The sequence below is a fragment of the Trachypithecus francoisi genome, unplaced genomic scaffold (genome assembly GCF_009764315.1).
Source record: "Trachypithecus francoisi isolate TF-2019V2 unplaced genomic scaffold, Tfra_2.0 Lachesis_group10, whole genome shotgun sequence".
Classification (NCBI taxonomy): Eukaryota; Metazoa; Chordata; class Mammalia; order Primates; family Cercopithecidae; genus Trachypithecus; species Trachypithecus francoisi.
Window position 1 is genome coordinate 114791809 of NW_022681455.1, and position 26023 is coordinate 114817831.

Consider the following 26023-nt stretch of genomic DNA (forward strand, 5'->3'; position numbering starts at 1 on the left):
AGCAATCCTCCTGCCTCAGCCTCCCAAATGCCCCTGCTGGGATTATAGGCATGAGCCACTGTGTCCGGGGAAATAAGTTTCTTTGGAATTGATACATCAAAAATGAGAAGTTTACTAGGGAAAGGAGTGGGGCAGACAGCTTACCTGGCACATGAAGAGCATGTTAAAAGGTCCTGTGGCACCCCAGTGCAGTGGTTCATGCCTGTAGTGCCAGCACTTTGGGAGGCTGAGGTGGGCCCATCGGTTGAGCTCATGAATTTGAGAGTAGCCTGTCTCTACAAAAAAATTAGCCAGTTGTGATGGTGAGCACCTGTCGTCCCAGCTCCTTGACGGTCGGAGGTAGGAGGATCACCTGAGCCCAGGAGGCGGAGGTGGCAGTGAGTGGTGGTTGTGCCACTGCCCTCCAGCCTGGGTGACAGAGACCTGTCTCAAAAAAAAAAAAAAAAGTTGAGACAGGTCTCAACTCGCTGCAGCCTCCGCCTCCCAGGTTCAAGCAATTCTCTTTCCTCAGCCTCCCAAATAGCTGGGATTATAAGCGCCCACCACCATGCCCGGCTAATTTTTTTGTATTTTTGGTTTCACCATGTTTCACCATGTTGGCCAGGCTATTCTCGAACTCCTGACCTCAGGTGATCTACCTGCCTTGGCCTCCCAAAGTGCTGGGATTACAGGCACGAGGCACTGCACCTGGGCGAAAATCTTCTATCGCTCAGGCTGGAGTGCAGTGGCATCATCTCGGCTCACTGTATCCTCTGCCTCCCAAGTTTGAGTAATTCTCCTGCCTCAGCTTCCCAAGTAGCTGGGATTACAGGTATGTGCCACCACGCCCCGCTAATTTTTTTTTTTTTTGTATTTTTAGTAGAGACAGGGTTTCACCATGTTAGCCAGGATGGTCTCGATTTCCTGACCTTGTGATCCACCTGCCTTCGACCTCCCAAAGTACTGGGATTATAGGCGTGAGCCACCGTACCCGGCCTCAAAAATTTTTTTTAAATACAAAAAATTAGCCGGGTGTGGTCGCACATGCCTGTAGTCCCAGCTGCTCTGGAGGCTGAGGTGGGAGAAATACCTGAGCCTGGAAGGCCAAATGATTGCACCACTGCCTGCGCTCCAGCCTGGGTGACAGAGAGGGAGACCCTGCCTCAAAAAAAATTCCTGTGGAGTGGCTGGAGCCACAGTGTGATTTAAGGCACCCAAGCCGTTTACAGCTCCTGTTATTAAGTGAAACCTGAGATTCTGCCTTTGTGCTACCTCTGTATCCCATACAGCCTTCCAGTGAATAAATGAATGAGTTTATGTTGAATAAATATATTGAATTTATATTGAATAAATGGGGTAAATAAATGAATGTGGAGATACAGCTTTTAATAGTTCCAGCCTTCGTAGGCTCATAGTTAATATATTCAGTCCTTTTACACAATACTGCAGTTAATTCTGTATATGATCGTCTCCCCAGGAAGGACATAGGCTCTCATTCAGTTTGATTCTTGGCGCATAGTATGCATTCATTATGGTGAATGAGTAAGCAAAAATGGGAAACTCATGTGTCTTTTGAAAAGTAGCTGGCGTCAGGATCTCCTGTTCACTTTGTACATCTGTATTGTATCTTCCTCATAAGAAGAAAACTTTGGCTGGGCATGGTGGCTCATGCCATCCCAACTGGGAGGTTGAGGCCAGGAGTTCGAGACGAGCATGGGCAGCATAGCAGTGCACCATCTATAACAAAAACAGAAATTAGCTGGGTGTGGTGGCTTATGCCTGTAATCCTAGCACTTTGGGAGGCTGAGGCTGGCAGATAACCTGAGGTCAGGAGTTCGAGACCAGCCTGAGCAACGTGGTGAAACCCTGACTCTGTTAAAAATACAAACATTAGCTGGGTGTGGTGGCACGTGCCTGTAATCCAAGTTACCTGGGAGGCTGAGGCAGGAGGATTGCAGCAACTTGGGAGGTGGAGGCTGCAGTGAGCTGAGATTGTGCCACAGCACTCCAGCCTGGGTGACAGAGTGAGACTCTGTCTCAAAAAAAAAAAAAAAAAAAAATTAACTGGGCATGGTGGTTTTCAACTGTAGTCCCAGTTACTTGGGAGGCTGAGGCAGGAGAATCACTTGAGCGTAGGAGTTTAAGGCTGCTTAAGTGATTGTCCCACTGCACTCCAGTCTGGACAGAACCAGAAAAAAAGAAAACTTTCAGCTAAACAACTTAAAAGTAATATCCACTCTGTTCTGTCAAGGTTTTCCTTTTTTTTTTTTTTTTTTTTTTTTGAGGCGGAGTCTCGCTCTGTCGCCCGGACTGGAGTGCAGTGGCCGGATCTCAGCTCACTGCAAGCTCCGCCTCCCGGGTTTACGCCATTCTCCTGCCTCAGCCTCCCGAGTAGCTGGGACTACAGGCGCCTGCCACCTCGCCCGGCTAGTTTTTGTATTTTTAGTAGAGACGGGGTTTCACCGTGTTAGCCAGGATGGTCTCGATCTCCTGACCTCATGATCCGCCCGTCTCAGCCTCCCAAAGTGCTGGGATTATAGGCTTGAGCCACTGTGCCCAGCCTCCTTTTTTTTTTTTTTAAGATGGAGTCTCCCTTAGCCACCCAGGCTTGAGTGCAGTGGCGCAATCTCGGCTCACTGCAACCACCCTCTCCCGGGTTCAAGCAGTCCTCCCATCTCAACCTCCTGAGTAGCTGGGATTACAGGCACTCGCCATCATGCCTGACTAATTTTTGTATTTTGGTAGAGACGGGTTTTCACCATGTTGGCCAGGCTGGTCTTCAGCTCCTGATCCCAGGTAATCCACCCGCCTGGGCCTCCCAAAGTGCTGGGATTATAGGCGTGAGCCACCGCACCCTGCGTAAGGTTTTCCGTTTTACAGATTGCTTCCAAATACAGTATAGCTTTTGATCCTCAGGACACCTCAGTTGAATAGGCAGGGTAGATACTGCTTTGTACAGAAAAGGAACTAAACTCAGGCAAAAGTGAATTAAGGTTACATTTGGGTCTGGAATTCCAGAGACACTTTGATAATAATGTTAATACTGTGAATGAGATGGTTCTCATTTTTCTAGACACAGCACTGTGTGGCACTACAACACCATACCAGTGTTCAGCACTCTCACCAAAGCCTGTCACTTCTCCCCAGCCTGCCTCTCAGGGAAATTGTAGTATCTGTGAAAGAGCTGTTTTTGTTTTTGTTTTTGTTTTTGGAGACAAAGTCTCGCTCTGTCGCCCAGGCTGGAGTGCAGTGGCCAGATCTCGGCTCACTGCAAGCTCTGCCTCCTGGGTTTACGCCATTTTCCTGCCTCAGCCTCCTGAGTAGCTGGGACTACAGGCGCCCGCCACCTCGCCCGGCTAGTTTTTTTGTATTTTTCAGTAGAGATGGGGTTTCACCGGGTTAGCTAGGATGGTCTCGATCTCCTGACCTCGTGATCCGCCCGTCTCAGCCTCCCAAAGTGCTGGGATTACAGGCTTGAGCCACCATGCCCGGCCTGTTTTTGTTTTTGTTTTTTGACACAAGGTCTCGCTCTGTCGCCTGGGCTGGAGTGTAGTGGCATAATCACAGCTCACTACAGCCTCACTCTTCTGGGCTCAATCTTCCCACCTCAGCCTCCCAAGTATCTGGGACCACAGGTACGCACCACCATGCCCGGCTAATTTTTTTACTATTTGTACTGACGAGGTCTTGCTATGTTGCCCAGGGTGGTCTCTAACTCCTGGGCTCAGGCAATCCTCTCACCTCAGCCTCCCAAAGTGCTGGGATTACAGGTGTGAGCCACCGCGCCCAACTCGTGAAAGGACTTTGAAGTCATAAAGTTGTTTCCATCTCCACCAATTCCCTTGTTGTTTCACTTTCAGTAAGCTGTGCCTCCAAAGTGGGGCTATAACATCCCCACTCCCTAGTAATCTAATGGCTGGAAGGCAGCCGTTTGATGTTAGGGTTCTTGGGGCATGTAGGCTACATAGAGGTAGGTACATTCCTGCTACATACAGGTGGTCCCTTGTACAGATAGGCCCATCCCCAGGACTATTGCTGCTCACCAAGACATCAGGCCAAACCTAGAGACCCTGGCTTTGGGGATAATGGAACTTTGCAGTTCTAGGCTTGTGTATCAACACAGAGCTGAAGGGATCTTTAGAGATAATCTCATATGGACCCCTTCTTTTATTGAAGTGACTCCCTCAGTACTTGGAGCTAGAACTCAAACCCTGGTCTCCTGAACCACTCTCCCTCTTCCCCAGTTGGACTAAACTGAGGGTCTTTGTCTCCCCTTTTTTCTTTTTTTCTTTCTTTTTTTTTTTTTTTGAAATGGAGTCTTACTCTGTCGCCAGGCTGGGATGCAGTGGCGCGGTCTTGGCTCACTGCAACCTCTGCCCCCTGGGTTCAAGCGATTCTCCTGCCTCAGCCTCCCAAGTAGCTGGGATTACAGACACGTGCCACCATGCCCAGCTAATTTTGTATTTTTAGTAGAGATGGGGTTTCACCATGTTGGCCAGGCTGGTCTTGAACTCCTGACCTTGTGATCCGCCCGCCTCGGCCTTCTAAAGTGCTGGGATTACAGGCATGAGCCACTGCGCCTGGCTGTCCCTCTTGTTTCTAATTCCTGGTCTGGGGCCTGGCACAGAGCAGATGCTCAATACATATTTGTTTAATGAACAAACATTCAGCAGTGCTGTGCTTGTTGTGCTGGGGGTTGAACCTCTCGAGATTGGCATGGGAAGGAAGAACAGATGGGGCTGCTGTCTGTTGGTGCTGTGGTGTTGCTTTGATGATGATTTTAGCCTTGGGCATTACAACATAGAGGTTTTAGGATCAAACAGCTCACCTGAGTCCTGCTTTGACTTGGCTTGAGAAGCCAGAAGTCTTGTGTAATCCCTACTTTGACTTTCAATTCCCCTAATTTTCCTTCATTGTTTTTTCTTTGATTAGTTCTTTGGGGTGACTTTTAAGATGGACTCTACTCTAACAGCAAGTGAAATCCGGCAGCGATTTATAGATTTCTTCAAGAGGAACGAGCATACCTACATTCACTCGTCTGCCACCATCCCATTGGATGACCCCACTTTGCTGTTTGCCAATGCGGGCATGAACCAGGTAAGGGTTTTTCCTTTTTTCTTGGCTGTTTGTTCACATAAGAGGCAGCAGAGGCTGGGAGCGGTGGCTCAAGCCTGTAATCCCAGCACTTTGGGAGGCCGAGACGGGCGGATCACGAGGTCAGGAGATCAAGACCATCCTGGCTAACACGGTGAAACCCCGTCTCTACTAAAAAAATACAAAAAAACTAGCCGGGCGAGGTGGCGGGCGCCTGTAGTCCCAGCTACTCCGGGAGGCTGAGACAGGAGAATGGCGTAAACCCGGGAGGCGGAGCTTGTAGTGAGCCAAGATCGCGCCACTTCACTCCAGCCTGGGCGACAGAGCGAGACTCCGTCTAAAAAAAAAAAAAAAAAAAAGAGGCAGCAGAGCCGAGAAAACAGCACAGCCCTGGGGTCAAACCAATTCCGATTCTGTCACTCCCTGTGTGATCTTGTGGAACTTTATGTGGTGGAACTCAGTTTCTTTGCAAAATGAGGAATAATATTGCCTGCCTGTAGGTTTTAGTGAGAAGCAAATAAGGTAAGGCATACAAAATGTTTAGCACAGTATCACAGTATTTCGCACATAGTAGGTACTCAAACATTAGTGGTTTTTTTTTTGTTTGTTTGTTTTTGTTTTTGTTTTGTTTTTTTTTTTTGGAGACGGAGTCTTGCTCTGTTGCCCAGGCTGTAGTGCAGTGGCGCCATCTCAGCTCACTGCAAGCTCCGCCTCCCAGGTTCATGCCATTCTCCTGCCTCAGCCTCCCCAGTAGCTGGGACTGTAGGCGCCTGCCACCACGCCTGGCTAATTTTTTGTATTTTTAGTAGAGACGGGGTTTCACCATGTTACCCAGGATGGTCTCTATCTCCTGACCTTGTGATCCACCCACCTTGGCCTCCCAAAGTGTTGAGATTACAGGCATCAGCCCGATATCGCGCCTGGTCTCTTTTTTTGAGACAGAGGCTTGCTCTGTGGCTCAGGCTGGAGTGCAGTGGCACCGTGTCCGCCCACTGCAAGCTCTGCCTCCCAGGTTCTTGCCATTCTCCTGCCCCAGCCTCCCAAGTAGCTGGGACTACAGGCGCCCACAACCACGCCTGGCTAGTTTTTTGTATTTTTAGTAGAGACGGGGTTTCACTGTGGTAGCCAGGATGGTCTCGATCTCCTGACCTTGTGATCCACCCGCCTCGGCCTCCCAAAGTGCTGGGATTACAGGCTTGAGCCACCGTGCCCGGCCAGCTATTATTCTTCAGAGAGAGGGTCTCACTCTGTCATCCTGGCTGAAGTGCAGTGGCATGATCCTAGCATGCTGTAGCCTCAGAGTCCTGGGCTTAAGTGATCCTCTTACGTAAGCCTCCCAGGTAGCCAGAACTACAAGCATGCTCTAGCATGTCAGCTTTTAAAATTATTTTATTTATTTATTTTTAAATTTATTTGTTGTTTTGAGACAGTCTCGCTCTGTTGCCCAGACTGGAGTGCAGTGGTGCGATCTTGGCTCACTGCAATCTCCGCCTCCCGAGTTCAAGCGATTCTCCTGCCTCAGCCTCCCAGGTCGCTGGAACTACAGGTGTGCGCCACCACGCCTGGCTAATTATTGTATTTTTAGTAGAGACGGGGTTTCACTGTGTTGACCAGACTGTTCTCGAACTCCTGACCTCAGGTCATCCACCCGCCTCAGCCTCCCAAAGTGCTGGGATTATAGATGTGAGCCACCTTGCCTGGCCTAAATTATTTTATTTATTTATATGCAGAGATGGGGTCTCACCAAGGCGTTCAGGCTAGTCTCGAACCCATGGCTTCAAGTAATCCTCCTGCCTTAGCTGCCCTAAATGCTGTGATTACAGGGCTAGGCTAAGGTACCACACCCCGCCCACCTAACCCCTTTCTTGAAACTGTTGCCACCAGTGCCACTCTGGATCCATTGCTGAAGAAAATTTATTAGTACAGTTTGTTTGGGGAGGTTGAATGAAAAATATACGTGAGCCTGGATGCAGCGGCTGATGCCTGTAATCCCAACACTTTGGGAGGCCAAGGTAGACAGATCACTTGAATCCAGAAGTTTGAGACCAGCCTAGGGCAACATGGTGAAACCCTGTCCCTACTAAAAATACAAAAATTAGCCAGGTGTACTGGTGTGTGCCTGTAGTCCCAGCTTCTGGGGAGGCTGAGACAGGATGATCACTTGAGCCTGGGAGTTCAAAACTACAGTGAGCCCTGATCATACCACTGCACTTCAGCCTGTGCAACATAGTGAGACCCTGTCTCAAAAAAGGAAAGAAAAGAGGCCGGGCGCGGTGGCTCAAGCCTGTAATCCCAGCACTTTGGGAGGCCGAGACGGGCGGATCACGAGGTCAGGAGATCGAGACCATCCTGGCTAACACGGTGAAACCCCGTCTCTACTAAAAAAAAAAAATACAAAAAATTAGCCGGGTGAGATGGCGGGCGCCTGTAGTCCCAGCTCCTCGGGAGGCTGAGGCGAGAGAATGGCGTAAACCCGGGAGGCGGAGCTTGCAGTGAGCTGAGATCCGGCCACTGCACTCCAGCCTGGGCGACAGAGCGAGACTCCGTCTCAAAAAAAAAAAAAAAAAAAAAAAAGGAAAGAAAAGAAAAAGACATTTGAAAGGTTTATTGTGAGAGAAAAGGGTTAACTCTTGAAATGATGAAAGCATGAGAAGTTTATAAAGGAGTTTAAGAGGAGTTTGTCAGCCTGTCTGTGACACTAAATACTTCCCAGGCTGGTCGTGGCTGGTCAGGTTAGATGGTGCTCTCAGGGCTTTCCTGTGATGGTTCTCTTGGAGCCCTGCTTACCCAGTGCATCTGCAGCCCTTAGGATGCTCCTCACTCTGGGATGAGTTGACATTTTCTTTTCTCTTAGGTGTCTTTTCTGGCATGGAAAGTTAGAAACAGTGGGAACATATTCTGCCTCTTATAATAATAACTATAAAATTATGAAAAATGGGGCACAGTGCCCCTGTAATTACATCTACTGAGGAGGCTGAGATGGGAGGATCACTTGAGCCTGGGAATTCCAAACCAGCTTGGGCAACACAGTGAGACTGGTCTCACAAAAAAAATTATGCTACTTGGGAGACTGAGGCGGGAGAATCGCTGGAACCTGGGAGGCAGAGGTTGCAGTGAGCCGAGATCACGTCACTGCACTCCAGCTCGGGTGACAGAGTGAGACTTCGTCTCCGTCTCAAAAAAAAAAAAAAAAAATTAATGGGCCAGGCACAGTGGTTCATGCCTGTAGTTCCAGCATTTTGGGAGGCCAAAGTAAGAGGATTGCTTGAGCCCAGGAGTTGGAGAGGAGCCTGGGCAACATAGGAAGACCCTGTCTGAAAGGAAAAGAAAAAAATTAAAGAAAAATGGAAAAATTAGCTGGTGGTGGCTCACACCTGTAGTTCCAGTCTCTTGGGAGGCTGAGGTGGGAGGATTGCTTGAGACCAGGAGGTTGAGGTGAGCCGTGATCGTGCCACTGGACTCCAGCCGGGGTGACAGAGCAAGACCCTGTCTCAAAATGGAAAAAAAAGAAAAATATTTTCAGTTATGTGTGAGTCCTATGCATATGCCTAGAATTGGAGGCACTAGTTTTAGGTGGTCTTACTCAATGAGATAGGCTTTTGGAACACTGGAAAGCTTCTGTTTCTATTCAGGCATACCTGGGTGCAAGCTTTGTCACCTCCCACATGAACCACCTCAACAAGAATCAGGGAGTCCAATGTTTGTAAACTTTTTTTTTTTTTTTTTTGAGACAGAATTTTGCTCTTGTTGCCCAGGCTGGAGTGCAATGGTAAAATCTCAGCTCACTGCAGCCTCTATCTCCCGGGCTCAAGTGATTCTTCTGCTTCAGTGGCCGGGATTATGGGTGTTGTCGCCACACTTGGCTAATTGTTTTTTTTTTTTTTTGAGACAGAGTCTTGCTCTGTTGCTCAGGCTAGAGTGCAGTGGCGCAACCTCGGCTCACTGCAAGCTCTGCCTCCCGGGTTCATGCCATTCTCCTGCCTCAGCCTCCCGAGTAGCTGGGACTACAGGCGCCCGCCACCACACCCATAATTTTTTGTATTTTTTTTTTTTAGTAGAGACGGGGTTTCACCATGTTGGCCAGGATGGTCTTGATCTGACCTCGTGATCTGCCTGCCTCAGCCTCCCAAAGTGCTGGGATTACAGGCGTCAGCCACTGCACGCAGCCTAATTTTTATATTTTTAGTAGAGACGGGGTTTCGCCATGTTGGCCAGGCTGGTCTCGAACTCCTGGCCTCAGGTGATCTGCACGTCTTGGCCTCCCAAAGTGCTGGGATTATAGGCATGAGCCACCGCACCTGGCCTTGTCGCTCAAGCTGAAATTCAATGATGCAATCTCAGCTCACTGCAACCTCCGCCTCCCAGGTTCAAGCAGTTCTCCTCCCTCAGCCTCCCAAGTAGCTGAGACTACAGGCACCCACCACCACGCCTGGCTAATTTTTATATTTTTAGTAGAGATAGAGTTTCACCATCTTGGCCAGGCTGGTCTCGAACTCCTGACCTCGTGATCCGCCTGCTTCAGCCTCCCAAATTGCTGGAATTACAGACGTGAGCCACTGTGCCTGACCTTGTAAACATTTTCTTATTGACAATAGCTGTCAGCCTGCATGCAGCACTTACTGTGTGCCAGGCGCTGCTCTTTGTCTTTCGCATACATTAAACTCTTTTTTTTTTTTTTTTTTTGAGGAGGAGTCTCGCTCTGTCGCCCGGACTGGAGTGCAGTGGCCAGATCTCAGCTCACTGCAAGCTCCGCCTCCCGGGTTTACGCCATTCTCCTGCCTCAGCCTCCCGAGTAGCTGGGACTACAGGTGCCCGCCACCTCGCCCGCTAGTTTTTGTATTTTTAGTAGAGACGGGGTTTCACCGTGTTAGCCAGGATGGTCTCGATCTCCTGACCTCGTGATCCGCCCGTCTCGGCCTCCAAAGTGCTGGGATTACAGGCTTGAGCCACCGCGCCCGGCCACATTAAACTCATTTACGCCCAACTCTGTTGCCATCCCTACCGAGGCACTGAGAGCTCAAGTCAGTTGCTCATGCTCACATAGTTGGTAAGTGCCAGTGTGGACTTGAACCCAGACAGTCATTTCCTTAACCTTTGTGCCATATTGCCTCTTGATCAACAAATACCTTTTTTTACCCCCAATTCGAAATGATATTAGGCACCCAGCTAGGTGCCGGAAATACAGAGATGAGTTAGAGAGTGTGTGCTTTCAAGGAGTTCGTGATGTAGCACAAGACTGTAATTTTTTTTTGAGATGGAGTCTCACTGTATAGCCCAGGCTGGAGTGGAGTGGCACGATCTCGGCTCACTGCAACCTCTGCCTCCTGGGTTCAAGTGATTCTCCTGCCTCAGCCTCCTGAGTAGCTGGGATTATAGGCATGCACCACCACGCCTGGCTAATTTTGCATTGCTAGTAGAAATAGTGTTTCTCCATGTTGGTCAGGCTGGTCTCGAACTCCCAACCTCAGGTGATCCGCCCACCTCAGCCTCTTGAAGTGCTGGGGATTACAGGCATGAGCCACTGTGCCTGGCTGAGAATTTCTAATTTTTAAAAATATTAATTACTAATTAATTTTACTTTTTGATTTTTATAAAAGTAGAGACAGGGTCTCCCTATGTTTCCCAGGCTGGTCTTGAACTCCTGGGCTCGAAGGAATCCTCCCTTCTTGGCCTCCCAAAGTGCTGGGATTACCGGCATGAGCCACCTTGCCTAGCCTAATTTTAATTCAGTTTTACACAGTCACAAGTGTCTAATGGTAAGACTGGGCGCAGTGATTCACGCCTGTAATCCCAGCACTTTAGGAGGCTGAGGCGGGTGGATCACTTCGGATCACTTGGGGTAAGGTGGTTGAGACCAGCGTGGTCAACATGACGAAACCCCGTCTCTACTAAAAAAAAAAAAAAAAAAAAAAAATTAGCCAGGTGTACCTGTGCGTGCCTGTAATCTCAGCTACTTGGGGGGCTGAGGCAAAAGAATCTCAGTGACCTGAGATTGCGCCACTGCACTCCAGCCTGGGCGACACAGACTGCATCTCAAAAAAAAAAAGAAAACCTGGCCGGGCGCAGTGGCTCAAGCCTGTAATCCCAGCACTTTGGGAGGCCGAGACGGGCGGATCATGAGGTCAGGAGATCGAGACCATCCTGGCTAACACGGCGAAATCCCATCTCTACTAAAAAATACAGAAAAGAAAAAAACTAGAGCTGGGCGAGGTGGCGGGCACCTGTAGTCCCAGCTACTTGGGAGGCTGAGGCAGGAGAATGGCGTAAACCCGGGAGGCAGAGCTTGCAGTGAGCTGAGATCTGGCCACTGCACTCCAGCCTGGGAGACAGAGCGAGACTCCGTCTCAAAAAAAAAAAAAAAAAAAAAAACCTGTCGAGTAGTTACCAAATTGAATAGCAGTGAATTGAACAGGTCTAGTGGGAAATATAAAGCAAAGTTAACAAATAACAATAAGACATCAAAGCATGACTGGTACATCCTCAGAGCAAGTCCGTCCCAGCTAGATGACTGATACATCCAATCATTCATCAACGTGCCGATTTTATTCCCTTAATATGTGTCAGGTCTTTTTTCTTCTTCCTTACGTTTACTGCCAAGTGAACATATCAATTTTCAGAATAAGTTCTTCCAGAAAGATGTTATAAGCCCTGAACATCAGAGACTTGTGAAGAAGCCCAGGTTTCAGCACATCAGCCTTTGGCTGTTAGATCTGGCAAGCCTTTCCCCTCTGCAGGTGGTGTCACTGGTGGTGTTAGGGGCTGTTAGGGAGCTAGGTTCAAGGACAGACTGCTCCACGAGAGGCTACCCTCTGCTTTGGCTCCACCAGGCCACCTGTTCTGACAGATGTCTATATTCCAGGCATGTTAATCATGAACTGCACAGTTAGAGTGTGGTGGTCTCTTCCTGCCAATGTGTGGGCACCTGACATCACCTGCACCCTTTAAAAGTTGAACTGCTCTCCTTTTTTAGTTTAAACCCATCTTCCTGAACACAATTGACCCATCTCACCCCATGGCAAAGCTGAGCAGAGCCGCCAATACCCAGAAATGCATCCGGGCTGGGGGCAAACACAATGACCTGGACGATGTGGGCAAGGATGTCTATCATCACACCTTCTTCGAGATGTTGGGCTCTTGGTCTTTTGGAGATTACTTTAAGGTAAGTTCAGAGCAGGAGAACCACTAGGGTTTTGAGGACAATGGTCTTTTCCACAGTGGGAACTGAGTGCTAATTTTGCATGTTTTAAAATGTGAAATATCATCTAGCTGATTCAGGAATGAATGGGATTTATTAATTCTAAGATTTCCTGGAAGTAGTACCTGTAATTTGATGATTTCAGTATATATTTGGATTTCTTCTATAAACTGATCTTGAATTTGATTGAGTTTAGAGTGAACGTGTTGTGATTTTGTGTCTTTATTCCTAGGATCTGGGCTCATACTAAATAGATTTTGGTTTGGTGATGTTCCATATCTTTCTCTCTGTTCTTTTTGTAGGAATTGGCATGTAAGATGGCTCTGGAACTCCTCACCCAAGAGTTTGGCATTCCCATTGAAAGACTTTATGTTACTTACTTTGGCGGGGATGAAGCAGCTGGCTTAGAACCAGATCTGGAATGCAAACAGATCTGGCAAAATTTGGGGTAAGAATGCAGATCACTTCTTGAGAGTATGGAGGAGTGAAAAGACACTCAGTGCCAGAGTGGGGTTTTATGACCTGGAATACGTGGTCATTGCCCATCTCTGGGTTCATTTTGAGATGCCCATGGGAGGAGTGAGGCAAGAGAATCACTTGAACCCAGGAGGTGGAGGTTGCAGGGACCTGAGATCGCTCTACTACACTCCAGCCTGGGTGACCGAGTATTTTTAGATGCATTCATATCTTTTTTTAATTTTTATTTTATTTATTTATTTTTTGAGACAGAGTCTTGCTCTGTCAGCTAGGGTGGAGTGCAGTGGTGCAGTCTCGGCTCACTGCAAGCTCTGCCTCCCAGGTTCACGCCATTCTCCTGCCTCAGCCTCCCAAGTAGCTGGTACTACAGGCTTCCGCCACCACGCGCAGCTAATTTTTTCATATTTTTAGTATAGACGGGATTTCACTGTGTTAGCCAGGATGGTCTTGATCTCCTGACCTTGTGATCTGCCCACCTTGGCCTCCCAAAGTGCTGGGATTACAAGCATGAGCCACCGCACCTATCCCTTCCTTTTTTTTTTTTTTTTTTAAGATAAGGGTCTCACTATGTTGGTCAGGCTAGTCTCGAACTCCTGACCTCAGGTGATTCGCCCACCTCGGCCTCCCAAAGTGCTGGGATTACAAGCGTGAACCACTGCACCCGGCTGGAAAAAGGAATTTTTTTGTTTTGTTTTTTGAGACAGGGTCTCACTCTCACCCAGGCTGGAGTGCAGTGGTATAATCATAGTTTACTGCCTGAGCTCAGGTGATCTTCCCATCTCAAGCCTCCCAAGTAACTAGGACTAGAAGCATGCACCACCTGCCTGGCTAGTTTTTGTATTTTTTGTAGGGACAGGGTTTTGCCATGTTGCCCAGGCTGATCTTGAACTCCTGAGCTCAAGTGATCTGCCTGCCTTGGCCTTTCAAATTGCTGGAATTACAGACATCAGCCACTGTGGCTAACCAGTTTTTTTAAACATAACATAATTCTAAAGTATAATCAATACTATACAAGCTAAGACAGCAGGTGAGCTATATGTGTTCTGTGCTGTGAATTTAGTAAAATTTGTCAAGTGCTGCATCGAGGAGAATCTGAACATGGGGTGTGTGCCCTCTGTAGATAGCTGGGCTGCCCATGATGTGTTTGCCTCATTTTCTTGTTCTTTTTACTTATTTTGTCCTTTAGTGCATAGCTTTTTACTGTACTTGGAAACAGGGCTGCTTCTCTGTTTTTTTAATTACTTTTACTCTAGATATATTATTCCAACCCAACTTCCCTTTTACTTGATCTAAAACTCCTACTTGGTTGACTCTGTAGTCTAAGTGTAGTTGGAATTTTGGGTAGTAACGTGTAAAAATTAAATATTAATCTTGACCCTGGTTTTTAAAATCCTCTTTTACTTGACTTCATGTACTGTGTATCTACACTTTATTAAGCAAGCACAATCTTGTGTGTGTGCGTGTGTGAGACAGCTCTTACTCTGTCACCCAGGCTGGAGTGCAGTGGCATGATCACAGCTCACTGCAGCCTCAACTTCCTGGGCTCAAGTGATCCTCTCCCAAGTAGCTGGGACTACAGGTGTGCATCACCCCACCCAGCTAATTTTTTAAATAATTTTTTGGAGAGACTGGGTTTCTCCATGTTGCCCAGGCTGGTCTCAAACTCCTGAGCTCAAGCAATGCACATGGCCGTTTTCATTATTATGTGTTCCTTTCTAGGCCTTACTCATGTCCTTGTGTATTTTCATTGAGTTTCGGTCATAGCATGTGTATATTTTGTATTCTCTTCTATTGTAGGCACTCTTGAGAAGAGTCATGTTCTGTTTCTTTAGCAGGTTTTATGTGCAGGCTTAGCATTAGTAATTCTGAAGGTTGGAACTTCTTTATTAAAGATTCTAAGAATTTCTTTTTTTTTTTTTCTTTTTTGAGACAGAGTCTCTCTGTCGCCTAGGTTGGAGTGCAGTGACATGAGCCACTGTGTGCGGCCAATCCTAAGAATTTCTTTTGTGGTGGTTGTAAGTCTGGACAGAGCTCTTTGTCGGGGCTGTAACTGGGCTTATCTTTACTCCTTTGTCAGGCTGGATGACACCAAAATCCTCCCAGGCAACATGAAGGATAACTTCTGGGAGATGGGTGACACAGGCCCCTGCGGTCCTTGCAGTGAGATACACTACGACCGGATTGGTGGTCGGGATGCCGCACACCTTGTCAACCAGGACGACCCTAATGTGTTGGAGATCTGGAACCTTGTGTTCATCCAGTATAACAGGTAGCCTTGGGATCCTACTCCATTCCTTTCCTTGAGCTGAGCAGGGGAAGAGGAACTCGGAGCTGTGTGGCTGTCTTCTCAGCTAAATGCTCATTTCTTTATTTCTCAGATTACCCCTCTGATCTCTGGAACAAGGATGGGCCTGTTCTTTCAAGAACTAAGCCTTGTCGCACCTAATAGCTTCTTGAGAGCTATTCCCATAATGTCATACCTGCTGTACTTTGGGCTGCTGTTTTTGTTTTTTTGTTTTTTTGATGGAGTTTTGCTCTTACTGCCTAGGCTGGAGTGCAATGGTGCGATCTCGGCTCACTGCAACCTCTGTGTCCCGGGTTCAGGCAATTCTCCTGCCTCAGCCTCCCGAGTAGCTGGGATTACAGGCATGTGCCACCACGCCCAGCTAATTTTGTATTTTTAGTAGAGATGGGGTTTCCATGTTGGTCAGGCTGGTCTTGAATTCCCAACCTCGTGATCTGCCCGCCTCAGCCTCCCAAAGTGCTGGGATTACAGGTGTGAATTACCATGCCCGGCAGCTGGACTGCTGTTTTAAAGCGCATTTCCTTGAAGCATGCCTCAGTTTTGGGGTTTTGTGTTTTTTTTTTTTTTTTTTTGAGACGGAGTCTTGCTCTGTCACCCAGGCTGAAGTGCAGTGGCACGATCTCAGCCCACTGCAGTCTCTGCCTGCTGGGTTCAAGCAATTCTTCTGCCTCAGCCTCCTGAGTAGCTGGGATTACAGGTATGTGCCACCATGCCAAGCTAATTTTTAAAATATTTTTGGCAGGGGTGGCGTTTCATCATGTTGGCCCGGCTGGTCTCGAACTCCTGACCTCAAGTGATCCGCCCGCCTCGGCCTCCCAAAATCCTGGTATTACAGGCGTGAGCCACCATGCCCAGCCTTTTTTTTTTTTTTTTTTTTTTTGAGATGGAGTTTCACTCTTGTTGCCCAGGCTGGAGTGCAATGGCGTGATCTCAGCTCACCACAACCTCCACCTCCCGGGTTCAAGTGACTCTCCTGCCTCAGCCTCCTGAGTAACTGAGATTACAGGCATGTGCCACCACGCCTGGCTAATTTTGTATTTTTAGTAGAGACGGAGTTTCTCCATGTCGGTCAGGCTGGTCTCGAGCTTCTGACCTCAGGTGGTCCACCCCACCTCAGCCTCCAAAGTGCTGGGATTACAGACTTGAGCCACTGCACCTGGCCTTGCCTCACTCTTAAACGAACCCCAGAGTAATTCTCCTTCCTTTATCCCTCCACTTCCCTCTTCCCACCAAACCGGGCAAATGGCAGATGGTCACAGCCTGCAAACTGCTCTGTAAATGAATTTTAACCAGCAGGGACTGGAGAGATGGCAGCTTGAGTCTCTGCTTCAACCCCCTCTTCTTCTGGATCATACAGGGAAGCTGATGGCATTCTGAAACCTCTTCCCAAGAAAAGCATTGACACAGGGATGGGCCTGGAGCGACTGGTATCTGTGCTGCAGAATAAGATGTCCAACTATGACACTGACCTTTTTGTCCCTTACTTTGAAGCCATTCAGAAGGTACTGGTCCTATTGCAAACCCTGCAAACTTCTGTGGAGTTTTCCAGGCTGGGTTCTTAACAGTGCTGTCAAAAAATGACCACATGCTTTGCCAGCTAAGGATACCCATTTCCATCTGCCTACTTCATTGTTAATAATGTGAGGCTCTAGACCTGAGACAGTGTAATTTTTGAGTGTAGGAACTGGCTGGAGTCTCTCCACTTCCCCAGTGTCACATTCTTGGGGTTATAGGATCTAGCAAGACGGGCATCCTTTCTCCTAATGCTCCTCAATCCTCTAGGAACCTCCTTGGGTGAGGTAGCGCCAGAATGGCTGCTTCCTAAAGGGCTGCCTCCTGATTCTTACCTGTAGGGCACAGGTGCCCGACCGTACACTGGGAAGGTTGGTGCTGAGGATGCTGATGGGATTGACATGGCCTACCGGGTGCTGGCTGACCACGCTCGGACCATCACTGTGGCACTGGCTGATGGTGGCCGGCCTGACAACACAGGGCGCGGGTAAGTATGCTGCACACTGGGTGGTGTTTGGACTGGCACCACATGTGCTATGTATGACTCTTTATGAAACTTTTTTTTTGTGAGATGGAGTGTTGCTCTGTCGCCCAGGCTGGAGTACAATGGCGTGATCTCGCCTCACTGCAACTTCTGCCTCCTGGGTTCAAGTGATTCTGCCTCAGCCTCCCAAGGAGCTGGGATTCCAGGTGCACACCACCATGCCTGGCTTATTTTTCTATTTTTAGTAGAGATTTTTTTTTTTTTTTTTTTTTTTGAGACAGAGTGTCACTCTGTCGCCCAGGCTGGAGTGCAGTGGCGCAATCTCGGCTCACTGCAAGCTCCGCCTCCCAGGTTCACGCCATTCTCCTGCCTCAGCCTCCCGAGTAGCTGGGACTGCAGGTGCCCACCACTGCGCCAGACTAATTTTTTGTATTTTTAGTAGAGACAGGGTTTCACCGTGTTAGCCAGGATGGTCTCGATCTCCTGACCTCGTGATCCACCCACCTCGACCTCCCAAAGTGCTGGGATTACAGGCATGAGCCACTGCGCCTGGCCTTTTTTTTGTTGTTGTTTTTGAGACAGAGTTTCACTTTTGTTGCCCGGGCTGAGTGCAATTTCGCGATCTTGGCTCACTGCAACCTCCACTTCTCGGGTTCAAGCAATTCATCTGCCTCAGCCTCCCGAGTATATGGGATTACAGGCATGCGCAACCATGCCTAACTTTGTATTTTTAGGAAAGATGGGGTTTCTCCATGTTGGTCAGGATGGTCTCAAACTCCCAACCTCAGGTGATCCGCCCGCCTTGGCCTTCCAAAGTGCTGGGATTACAGGTGTGCGCCACTGTGCCCAGCCAGAGATGGGGTTTTGCCATGTTGGCCAGGCTGGTCTCGAACTCCTGGCCTCAGGTGATCTATTTGTCTTAGCCTCCCAAAGTGCTGGGATTACAGGTGTCAGCCACCACGCCCGGCCTTTTTATGAAACTTAAAGCCATCCTTCGTTATTGTTTCCTTGTCTTTTGGGCAGTTGGAAGAATCCCTCCACCGCTTTTTTAAGGGATGAAGGGAGTTTCAGCTACTGTCACATAGTTGCCACTATACTAAATCTTTGCTGCTGAGTACAGATGATAAGGATTGTATTTAAAGTTGCCTGATAGGAGATTGGCAGGGCCAGGGTATTGACCAGCCCTGGGAAGCTCTGTTACTGACAGGCAGGACCTGGGATCACCGGCATCAAGTACACATCTTGTCTGTCTTGCCTTCCTATATGGGTAACTGAATGTAAAAGGAAAACAAACCAGTGTTTACCTTAGGCAAGCCTTGATGGGTATTTGTGGGTATGTTACTGAGTCTTACGCTAAAATTAATGACCTTGGGGAATGCAAAAGTGCATGCTTAGGATAAAAGAAAGTTCCTGAAAGTGGTGTTGCTTTGGGTAGGATTCCAACAGATTCACGACAAAACCCTCAGCTGGGAATGTTAGGGACTAGTTTCTGCCTCTTACAGGTATGTGTTGAGACGGATTCTCCGCCGAGCTGTCCGGTACGCCCATGAAAAGCTCAATGCCAGCAGGGGCTTCTTTGCTACGTTAGTGGATGTTGTTGTACAGTCCCTGGTAGGTTCATTTCTCTGCTTACCCTTCTGTGCTAAAGCAATCCTTTAAGAGGGATGGGGTGGGAGAGGGCATACTGTTAAGGAGCTTTTTGTTGTTGTTTTTTGAGACAGAGTCTTGCTGTGTCGCCCAGGCTGGAGTGCAATGGCGTGATCTCGGCTCACTGCAACCTTCGCCTCCTGGGTTCAAGCAATTCTCCTGTCTCAGCCTCCTGTGTAACTGGGATTACAGGCACACACCGCCACGCCCAGCTGATTTTTTCTGTTTTAGTAGAGACGGGGTTTCACCGTGTTGCCCAGGCTGGTCTTGAACTCCTGAGCTCAGCCTCGGCTTCCCAAAGTGGTAGGATTACAGGCGTGAGCCACTGCACCCTGCTAAAGAGGTTTTTTAAGAGGGGGCAGGGAGTAGTCTTTGGTTTCATCCAGCCCCTCATCTTGCTTCCCCTTTGTCAGGGAGATGCATTTCCTGAGCTGAAGAAGGACCCAGACATGGTGAAGGACATCATTAATGAAGAAGAGGTGCAGTTTCTCAAGACTCTCAGCAGAGGGCGTCGCATCCTGGACAGGAAAATTCAGAGCCTGGGAGACAGCAAGACCATTCCCGGTAGGGACCAGTTTTTGCCCTTCTCCATCCTGGCCGTTTGATCTTTCTGGGAAAGACAAGCCCTTTCTCACAGACTGACCGTGGGCTCCCTTGTCTCTGAGGCTGAACATAGCTTGATTGAACTGCTTTTGGTGCAAACTGGAATTTATAGTAAAATGGTAAAAGTAATGCATCATTGTGGCAAAGTATTCAAACGATACAGAATACAAAAGTGCTCAGAAAAAGAAAATCCTTTTTCCAGGGGCAGGGTGGGGGTAGATTTTTTTCTCAGAGGGAACAACTCTTAACGGTTTGGTGTATAACTCTTCAGGATTCTTCTCTGTTTGCATGCAAATAAATACATGTAGGTATTTGTGGGAATATTTGGTATATACTGTTTTGCAATTTGGGGAAAATAAATTCCAAAGATTTTTTTCCCCTTTTTATTGAAGTATAACAAGGGAAAAGCTTGATGAATTTTCACAAATTGAACACACGTTCAGATCAAGAGAGAGATTTGTTGGCTGGGAGTGGTGGCTCACACCTGTAATCCTAGCACTTTGGGAGGCCGAGGCAGGCGGATCACGAGTTCATGAGTTCAAGACCAGCCTGCCCAACAGGACAAAACCCTGTCTCTACTAAAAATACAAAAAATTAGCTGGGTGTGGTGGCATGCACCTGTAATCCCAGCTACTCAGGAGGCTGAGAGAGGAGAGTCGCTTGAACCCGGGAGGTGGGTTGCAGTGAGCCAAAATCATGCCATTGCACTCCAGCCTGGGCAACAAGAAAAAAGAAATAGAAAATTGTCCAGGTGAGGTTTTTATTATTATTTTTATTTATTTATTTATTTATTTATTTTTGAGATGGAATCTCGCTCTGTTGCCCAGGTGGGAGTGCGGTGGTGCGATCTTGGCTCGCTGCAAACTCTGCCTCCTGGGTTCACGCCATTCTCCTGCCTCAGCCTCCCAAGTAGCTAGGACTACAGGCGCCCGCCACCAAGCCCAGCAAATTTTTTGTATTTGTAGTAGAGACGGGGTTTCACCGTGTTAGTCAGGATGGTCTCGATCTCCTGACCTTGTGATCCACCCGCCTCAGCCTCTCAAAGTGCTGGGATTACAGGCGTGAGCCACTGTGCCTGGCCCAGGTGAGGTTTAAAAAGAAAAAAACGTTAAAAAAAAAACCAAAATCCGGAATTGTATCAGGACATCCATTGTGTTTCCCCCAGGTTAACTGGAAAACATGTGTTGGATTTTCTGATGGGCACACAGGGCCGATACTGACTGGCCTTATCTCTTTAATTCCTTCTGCCAATCCCAGCATCCTCTTGGAGGACTTGGCATGGAAAAGGGGCCGTCTGTATTTTTTGACACACCTCCTTTGTGCTGTGTAGGAGACACTGCTTGGCTCCTCTATGACACCTATGGGTTTCCAGTGGATCTGACTGGACTGATTGCTGAAGAGAAGGGCCTGGTGGTAGACATGGATGGCTTTGAAGAGGAGAGGAAACTGGCCCAGGTAAAGAACTTGGAGAGTGAGCAGGAACCCAACACCTTCCAACTCAACACCACTTGGCTACAGACCAAACATGAGTTTCCTTCCATTAAAGTGTTTGAAGTGCTTTTTCCCCTAGACCAGTGGTTCATAAGTGGGGGTGAGTCTGCCTTCCAGGGGACAATTGGAAATAATGTCTGAAGACATTTTTGGTTTTCACAACCAGGGGCAGATCCTGCTGTCATGTACTTGGTAGAGGCCAGGGTGCCGCTCAGCATCCCACACTGCAAAAGGATCCTCCACAACAGAGAATGATCTGGCCCCAAATGTCATTAATGCCAGGATTGAAAAACTCTGTTCTGGCAGTTTACGCTGGGCATAGTTTAGCAAGTTCCAGTCCTTTGGAATCCCTTTTCTCCTACTGTAGTGTAACTTATGCTTGTTTCTCTTGCTGACAGCTGAAATCACAGGGCAAGGGAGCCGGTGGGGAAGACCTCATTATGCTGGACATTTACGCTATTGAAGAGCTCCGGGCACGGGGTCTGGAGGTTACAGATGATTCCCCAAAGTACAATTACCATTTGGACTCCAGTGGTAGCTACGGTACGGTGCTCTGCTCCTCCCACTTCTGGGCTTTCTGCCCCGTATCTGGAGGGTATTTGAAAGATTGTTTATCAAGATTAGCTATCCAGCAAACTGCTGACAGCCTCTCCTGGAGTGCCATACAGTCACGCTATGCACTTCTGTACACATAGGGCACCCTTGGCTGGAAGTTTTCTTAGCTCTGTTTTGAAAAATTATCACAGGAAGTTGTAAAAAAAAAAAAAAATTGTAGGAAGGGTCTCACACCCTTTGTCCAATTTCCTCTAATTGTAACATCATGCAGGAAACTGGGCAATTGACATTGATACAATGCACAGTAACTATTAGAATGCTATTAGGGGCCTGGTGCTGTGGCTCACACCTGTGATCCCAACATTTTTTGAGGCCAGGGCAAGTGGATCACCTAAGGCAGGAGTTTGAAACCATCCTGACCAACATGGTGAAACCCTGTCTCTACTGAAAATACGGAAATTAGCTGGGTGTGGTGGTGCGTGCCTGTCATCCCAGCTACGCGGGAGGCTGAGGCAGGAGAATCACCTGAACCTGGGAGGCATAGGTTGCAGTGAGGCGAGATCATGCCATTGCACTCCAGCCCAGACAACAAGAGTGAAACTCCATCTCAGAAAAAAAAAAAAAGAATGCTATTAGGATTCTATTATCCTAATGCTACTAGAATGCTATTATCCGAATAGCATTTTTTTTTTTTTTTTCCCTGAGATGGAATCTAGCTCTGTTGCCCAGGCTGGAGTACAATGGCATGATCTTGGCTCACTGCAACCTCCGCCTCCTGGATTCAAGCGATTCTCCTGCGTCAGCCTCCTGAGTAGCTGGGATTACAGGCACATGCCACCATGCCCAGCTAATTTTCACCATGTTTGCCAGGCTGGTCTTGAACTCCTGACCTCTTGATCTGCCTGCCTTGGCCTCCCAAAGTGCTGGGATTACAGGGGGGGAGCCACCTCACCCGGCTGGATAATAGTATTCTAACGTTAAGAAACAAAGCTGGTGCAGTGGCTCATGCCTGCAATCCCAGCACTTTGGGATGTGAGCGGGGGTGGCTCACTTGAGCTCCGGAATGTGAGACCAGTCTGGGCAACATGGCAAAACCATGTCTCTACCAAAAATACAAAAATTAGCTGGGTGTGGTGACACATGCCTGTAGTTCCAGCTACTTGTGGGCCTGAGGCAGGAGGATCACTTGAGCCTGGGAGATTGAGGCGCAGTCAGCCATATTTGTGCCACTGCACTCCAGCCTGGGCTACAGAGTAAGACCCTGCCTCAAAAAAATAAATTGGCAATACATGTTTCTGCTGCTTTTTTGCCCTGGTAGAGAACAATCTGTTTTTTTTATTGAGATGGAGTCTCGCTCTGTCACCCTGGCTGGAGTGCAGTAGCGCAATCTTGGCTCACTGCAACTTCTGCCTCCCAGCTTCAAGCAATTCTCCTGCCTGAGCTTCCCAAGTAGCTGGGATTACAGGCATGTGCCACCATGCCTGTCTAATTTTTGTATGTTAGTAGACACGGGGTTTCACCATGTTGGCCTGGCTGGTCTCGAAATCCTGAGCTCAGGTTATCCACCCGTCTTGGCCTCCCAAAGTGCCAGGATGACAGGTGTGAGCCACCGTGCCCAGCCGAGAACAATATTATACCTGAATCTATTCAGGCAAGCCTACAAAATGAGTATATTCTTTATGAGTTGACCTTGGACTAGGGGAATTTATTGCCACTCTTTTTTTTTTGAGATGGAGTCTCACTCTGTCACCCAGGCTGGCGTGCAGTGGCGTGATCTCGGCTCACTGCAACCTCTGCCTCCCGGGTTCAAGCGATTCTCTTGCTTCAGCCTCCCGAGTAGCTGGGACTACAGGCCTGTGCCACCACGGCCAGCTAATTTTTTGTATTTTTAGTAGAGACGGGGTTTCACCATGTTCGCCAGGATGGTCTCCATCTCCTGACCTTGTGATCCACCTGCCTTGGCCTCCCAAAGTGCTGGGATTACAGGCCTGAGCCACTGCGCCTGGCCTGTTACTACTCTTAAAGACCTACTAATCTGGCCGGGCATGGTGGCTCAAGCCTGTAATCCCAGCACTTTGGGAGATCGAGACGGGCGGATCACAAGGTCAGGAGATCGAGACTACCCTGGCGAACACGGTGAAACCCCATCTCTACTAAAAAATACAAAAAACTAGCCAGGCGAGGTGGCGGGCGCCTGTAGTCCCAGCTACTCAGGAGGCTGAGGCAGGAGAATGGCATAAACCCGGGAGGCGGAGCTTGCAGTGAACTGAGATCAGGCCACTGCACTCCAGCCTGGGCGACAGAGCGAGACTCTGTCTCAAAAGAAAAAAAAAAAAAAAGATCTAATAATCTCATGCACCAAGTTTCTGCTCAGTAGCTCAGAGTTAGGGTAACCCATTGTCCCAGTTTTAACACTGAAAGTCTGCATCCCAGGAAACCCCTCAGCCCTAAAAATTGGGACAGTTGGTCACCTGACAGAGTGTTGTATTCTTTGATGGGAAGCCCTTTTTTTTGTTGTTGTTTGTTTTGTTTTTTGAGATGGAGTCTTGCTGCTTTATCGCCCAGGTTGGAGTGCAGTGGCGCGATCTAGGCTGACTGCAAGCTTCGCCTTCCGGGTTTACGTCATTCTCCTGCCTCAGCCTCCCAAGTAGCTGGGACTACAGGCACCCACCACCATGGCAGGCTAATGTTTTGTATTTTTAGTAGAGACGAGGTTTCACTGTGTTAGCCAGGATGGTCTCGATCTCCTGACCTTGTGATCCGCCCGCCTGAGCCTCCCAAAGTGCTGGGATTACAGGGCAAGCCACTGCGCCGGCCACGAAGCCCTTTCATTTATTTTTATTTATTTATTTATTTATTTTTTTTTTTTTTTTGAGACGGAGTCTCACTCTGTGGCCCAGGCTGGAGTGCAGTGGCCGGATCTTAGCTCACTGCAAGCTCTGCCTCCCGGGTTTACACCATTCTCCTGCCTCAGCCTCCCGAGTAGCTGGGACTACAGGCGCCCGCCACCTCGCCCGGCTAGTATTTTTTGTATTTTTTAGTAGAGACGGGGTTTCACCGTGTTAGCCAGGATGGTCTCGCTCTCCTGACCTCGTGATCCGCACGTCTTAGCCTCCCAAAGTGCTGGGATTACAGGCTTGAGCCACCGCGCCCGGCCACGAAGCCCTTTCATAGTCTAATGGGTTTGCTTCCAAAATACAGTTGGACAATTTGGAGCTAAGAAGAGTTTGAGAAAGAGAATCCAGCAAAAGTCTGCTAAGAAGGCATGAAAAGGTCATTGACCCACTGTCCCCTTTCTGTGCATTCCCTCGAGCAGTATTTGAGAACACAGTGGCTACAGTGATGGCTCTGCGCAGGGAGAAGATGTTCGTGGAAGAGGTGTCCACAGGCCAGGAGTGTGGAGTGGTGCTGGACAAGACCTGTTTCTATGCTGAGCAAGGAGGGCAGATCTATGACGAAGGCTACCTGGTGAAGGTGGATGACAGCAGCGAGGATGTGAGCCAACAGTTCTTCTTCCTTGTTAGCCGAGGAGGGCCAGGCATGGAGCTGGGGAGTTGCTCTTGCCCCACTGTGCTCCAGGCCTTGGGAGCAGTCCTGACACCCCTTTGGGTTGGGTTCCATGGTCAGTATTTCTGAAGCTGAGGGAGCTGCTGCTTGTACCTGTTGCTTTCCTGGCCATTGGGTACCCTCATAGAAATATTTTTGCAGCCAGGGTGCAAGTTTCCTACAAGCTTTGCATATTAAAAAGGAGAGGCAGCTCTCTGAAGGGGAGGTGTCCCTGTAGAAAACTCAGCCTAGAGCTCTGCTGCTGCTGAATGAGTTACTTTGTCTCCCTAGGCTTCAGGTTCCTTACGGAAGCTTTTAAATATTCTAAGATGCGGCTGGGCGCGGTGGCTCACGCCTATAATCCTAGCACTTGGGGAGACCGAGGTGGGTGGATCACCTGAGGTCAGGAGTGTGAGACCACCGTGGCCAACATGGTGAAACCCTGTCTCTACTAAAATACAAAAATTAGCTGGGCATAATGGTGGATGCCTGTAATCCCAGCTGCTCGGGAGGCTGATAGGGGAGTATCGCTTGAACCCAGGAGACGGTGGTTGCAGTGAGCTGAGATTGCGCCACTGCACTCCAGCCTGGGCGACGGAGCGAGACTGTCTCAAAAAAAAAAAAAAAAAATCTAAGATGCTTCTTAATGTTGTGTGTGTCTGTGTGTGTGCACAAATAAATTTTTTTTTTTTTTTTTGGATGGAGTCTTGCTCTGTAGCCCAGGCTGGAGTGCAGTGTCATGATCTTGGCTCACTGCAACCTCTGCCTCCTGGGTTCAAGCGATTCTCCTGCCTCAGCCTCCTAAGTAGCTGGAATTACAGGCACTTGCCATCACACCTGGCTCATTTTTGTATTTTTTTAGTAGAAATGGCATTTTACCATGTTGGCCAGGCTGGTCTCGAACTCCTGGCCTCAGGTGATCTACTTGTCTTAGCCTCCCAAAGTGCTGGGATTAGAGGCATAAGCCACTGCAACCGGCCTATTTAATTATATTTAATAATATTAATGGAATATATGTGTGTGTACAATTTACATATGTAAAGAGAATTTTTTATATACATGAATTTATATTGAAAATAGAAGAAAATTTATATATTTTTAAGGATTTATTTATTGGTCTCCTCCTTGACCCCTC

At 48.3% G+C, this 26023-nt stretch overlaps 1 protein-coding gene across 2 annotated transcripts in view; it reads left to right on the forward strand.

Annotated features, from left to right (window-relative positions):
* AARS1 (alanyl-tRNA synthetase 1) overlaps positions 1-26023 on the forward strand; it is a 36002-nt gene that overhangs the window by 1716 nt on the left and 8263 nt on the right. For both annotated transcript variants that reach the window (XM_033218980.1, XM_033218979.1), the window contains exons 2-12: positions 4912-5076; positions 12044-12232; positions 12571-12716; positions 14823-15014; positions 16408-16552; positions 16904-17049; positions 18549-18657; positions 19107-19257; positions 20627-20751; positions 21186-21330; positions 24659-24837. In XM_033218980.1, coding sequence (XP_033074871.1) covers positions 4933-5076; positions 12044-12232; positions 12571-12716; positions 14823-15014; positions 16408-16552; positions 16904-17049; positions 18549-18657; positions 19107-19257; positions 20627-20751; positions 21186-21330; positions 24659-24837 — 1671 coding nt within the window. In that variant the 5' untranslated portion in view covers positions 4912-4932. The remainder of the gene's footprint in view (positions 1-4911; positions 5077-12043; positions 12233-12570; positions 12717-14822; positions 15015-16407; positions 16553-16903; positions 17050-18548; positions 18658-19106; positions 19258-20626; positions 20752-21185; positions 21331-24658; positions 24838-26023) is intronic.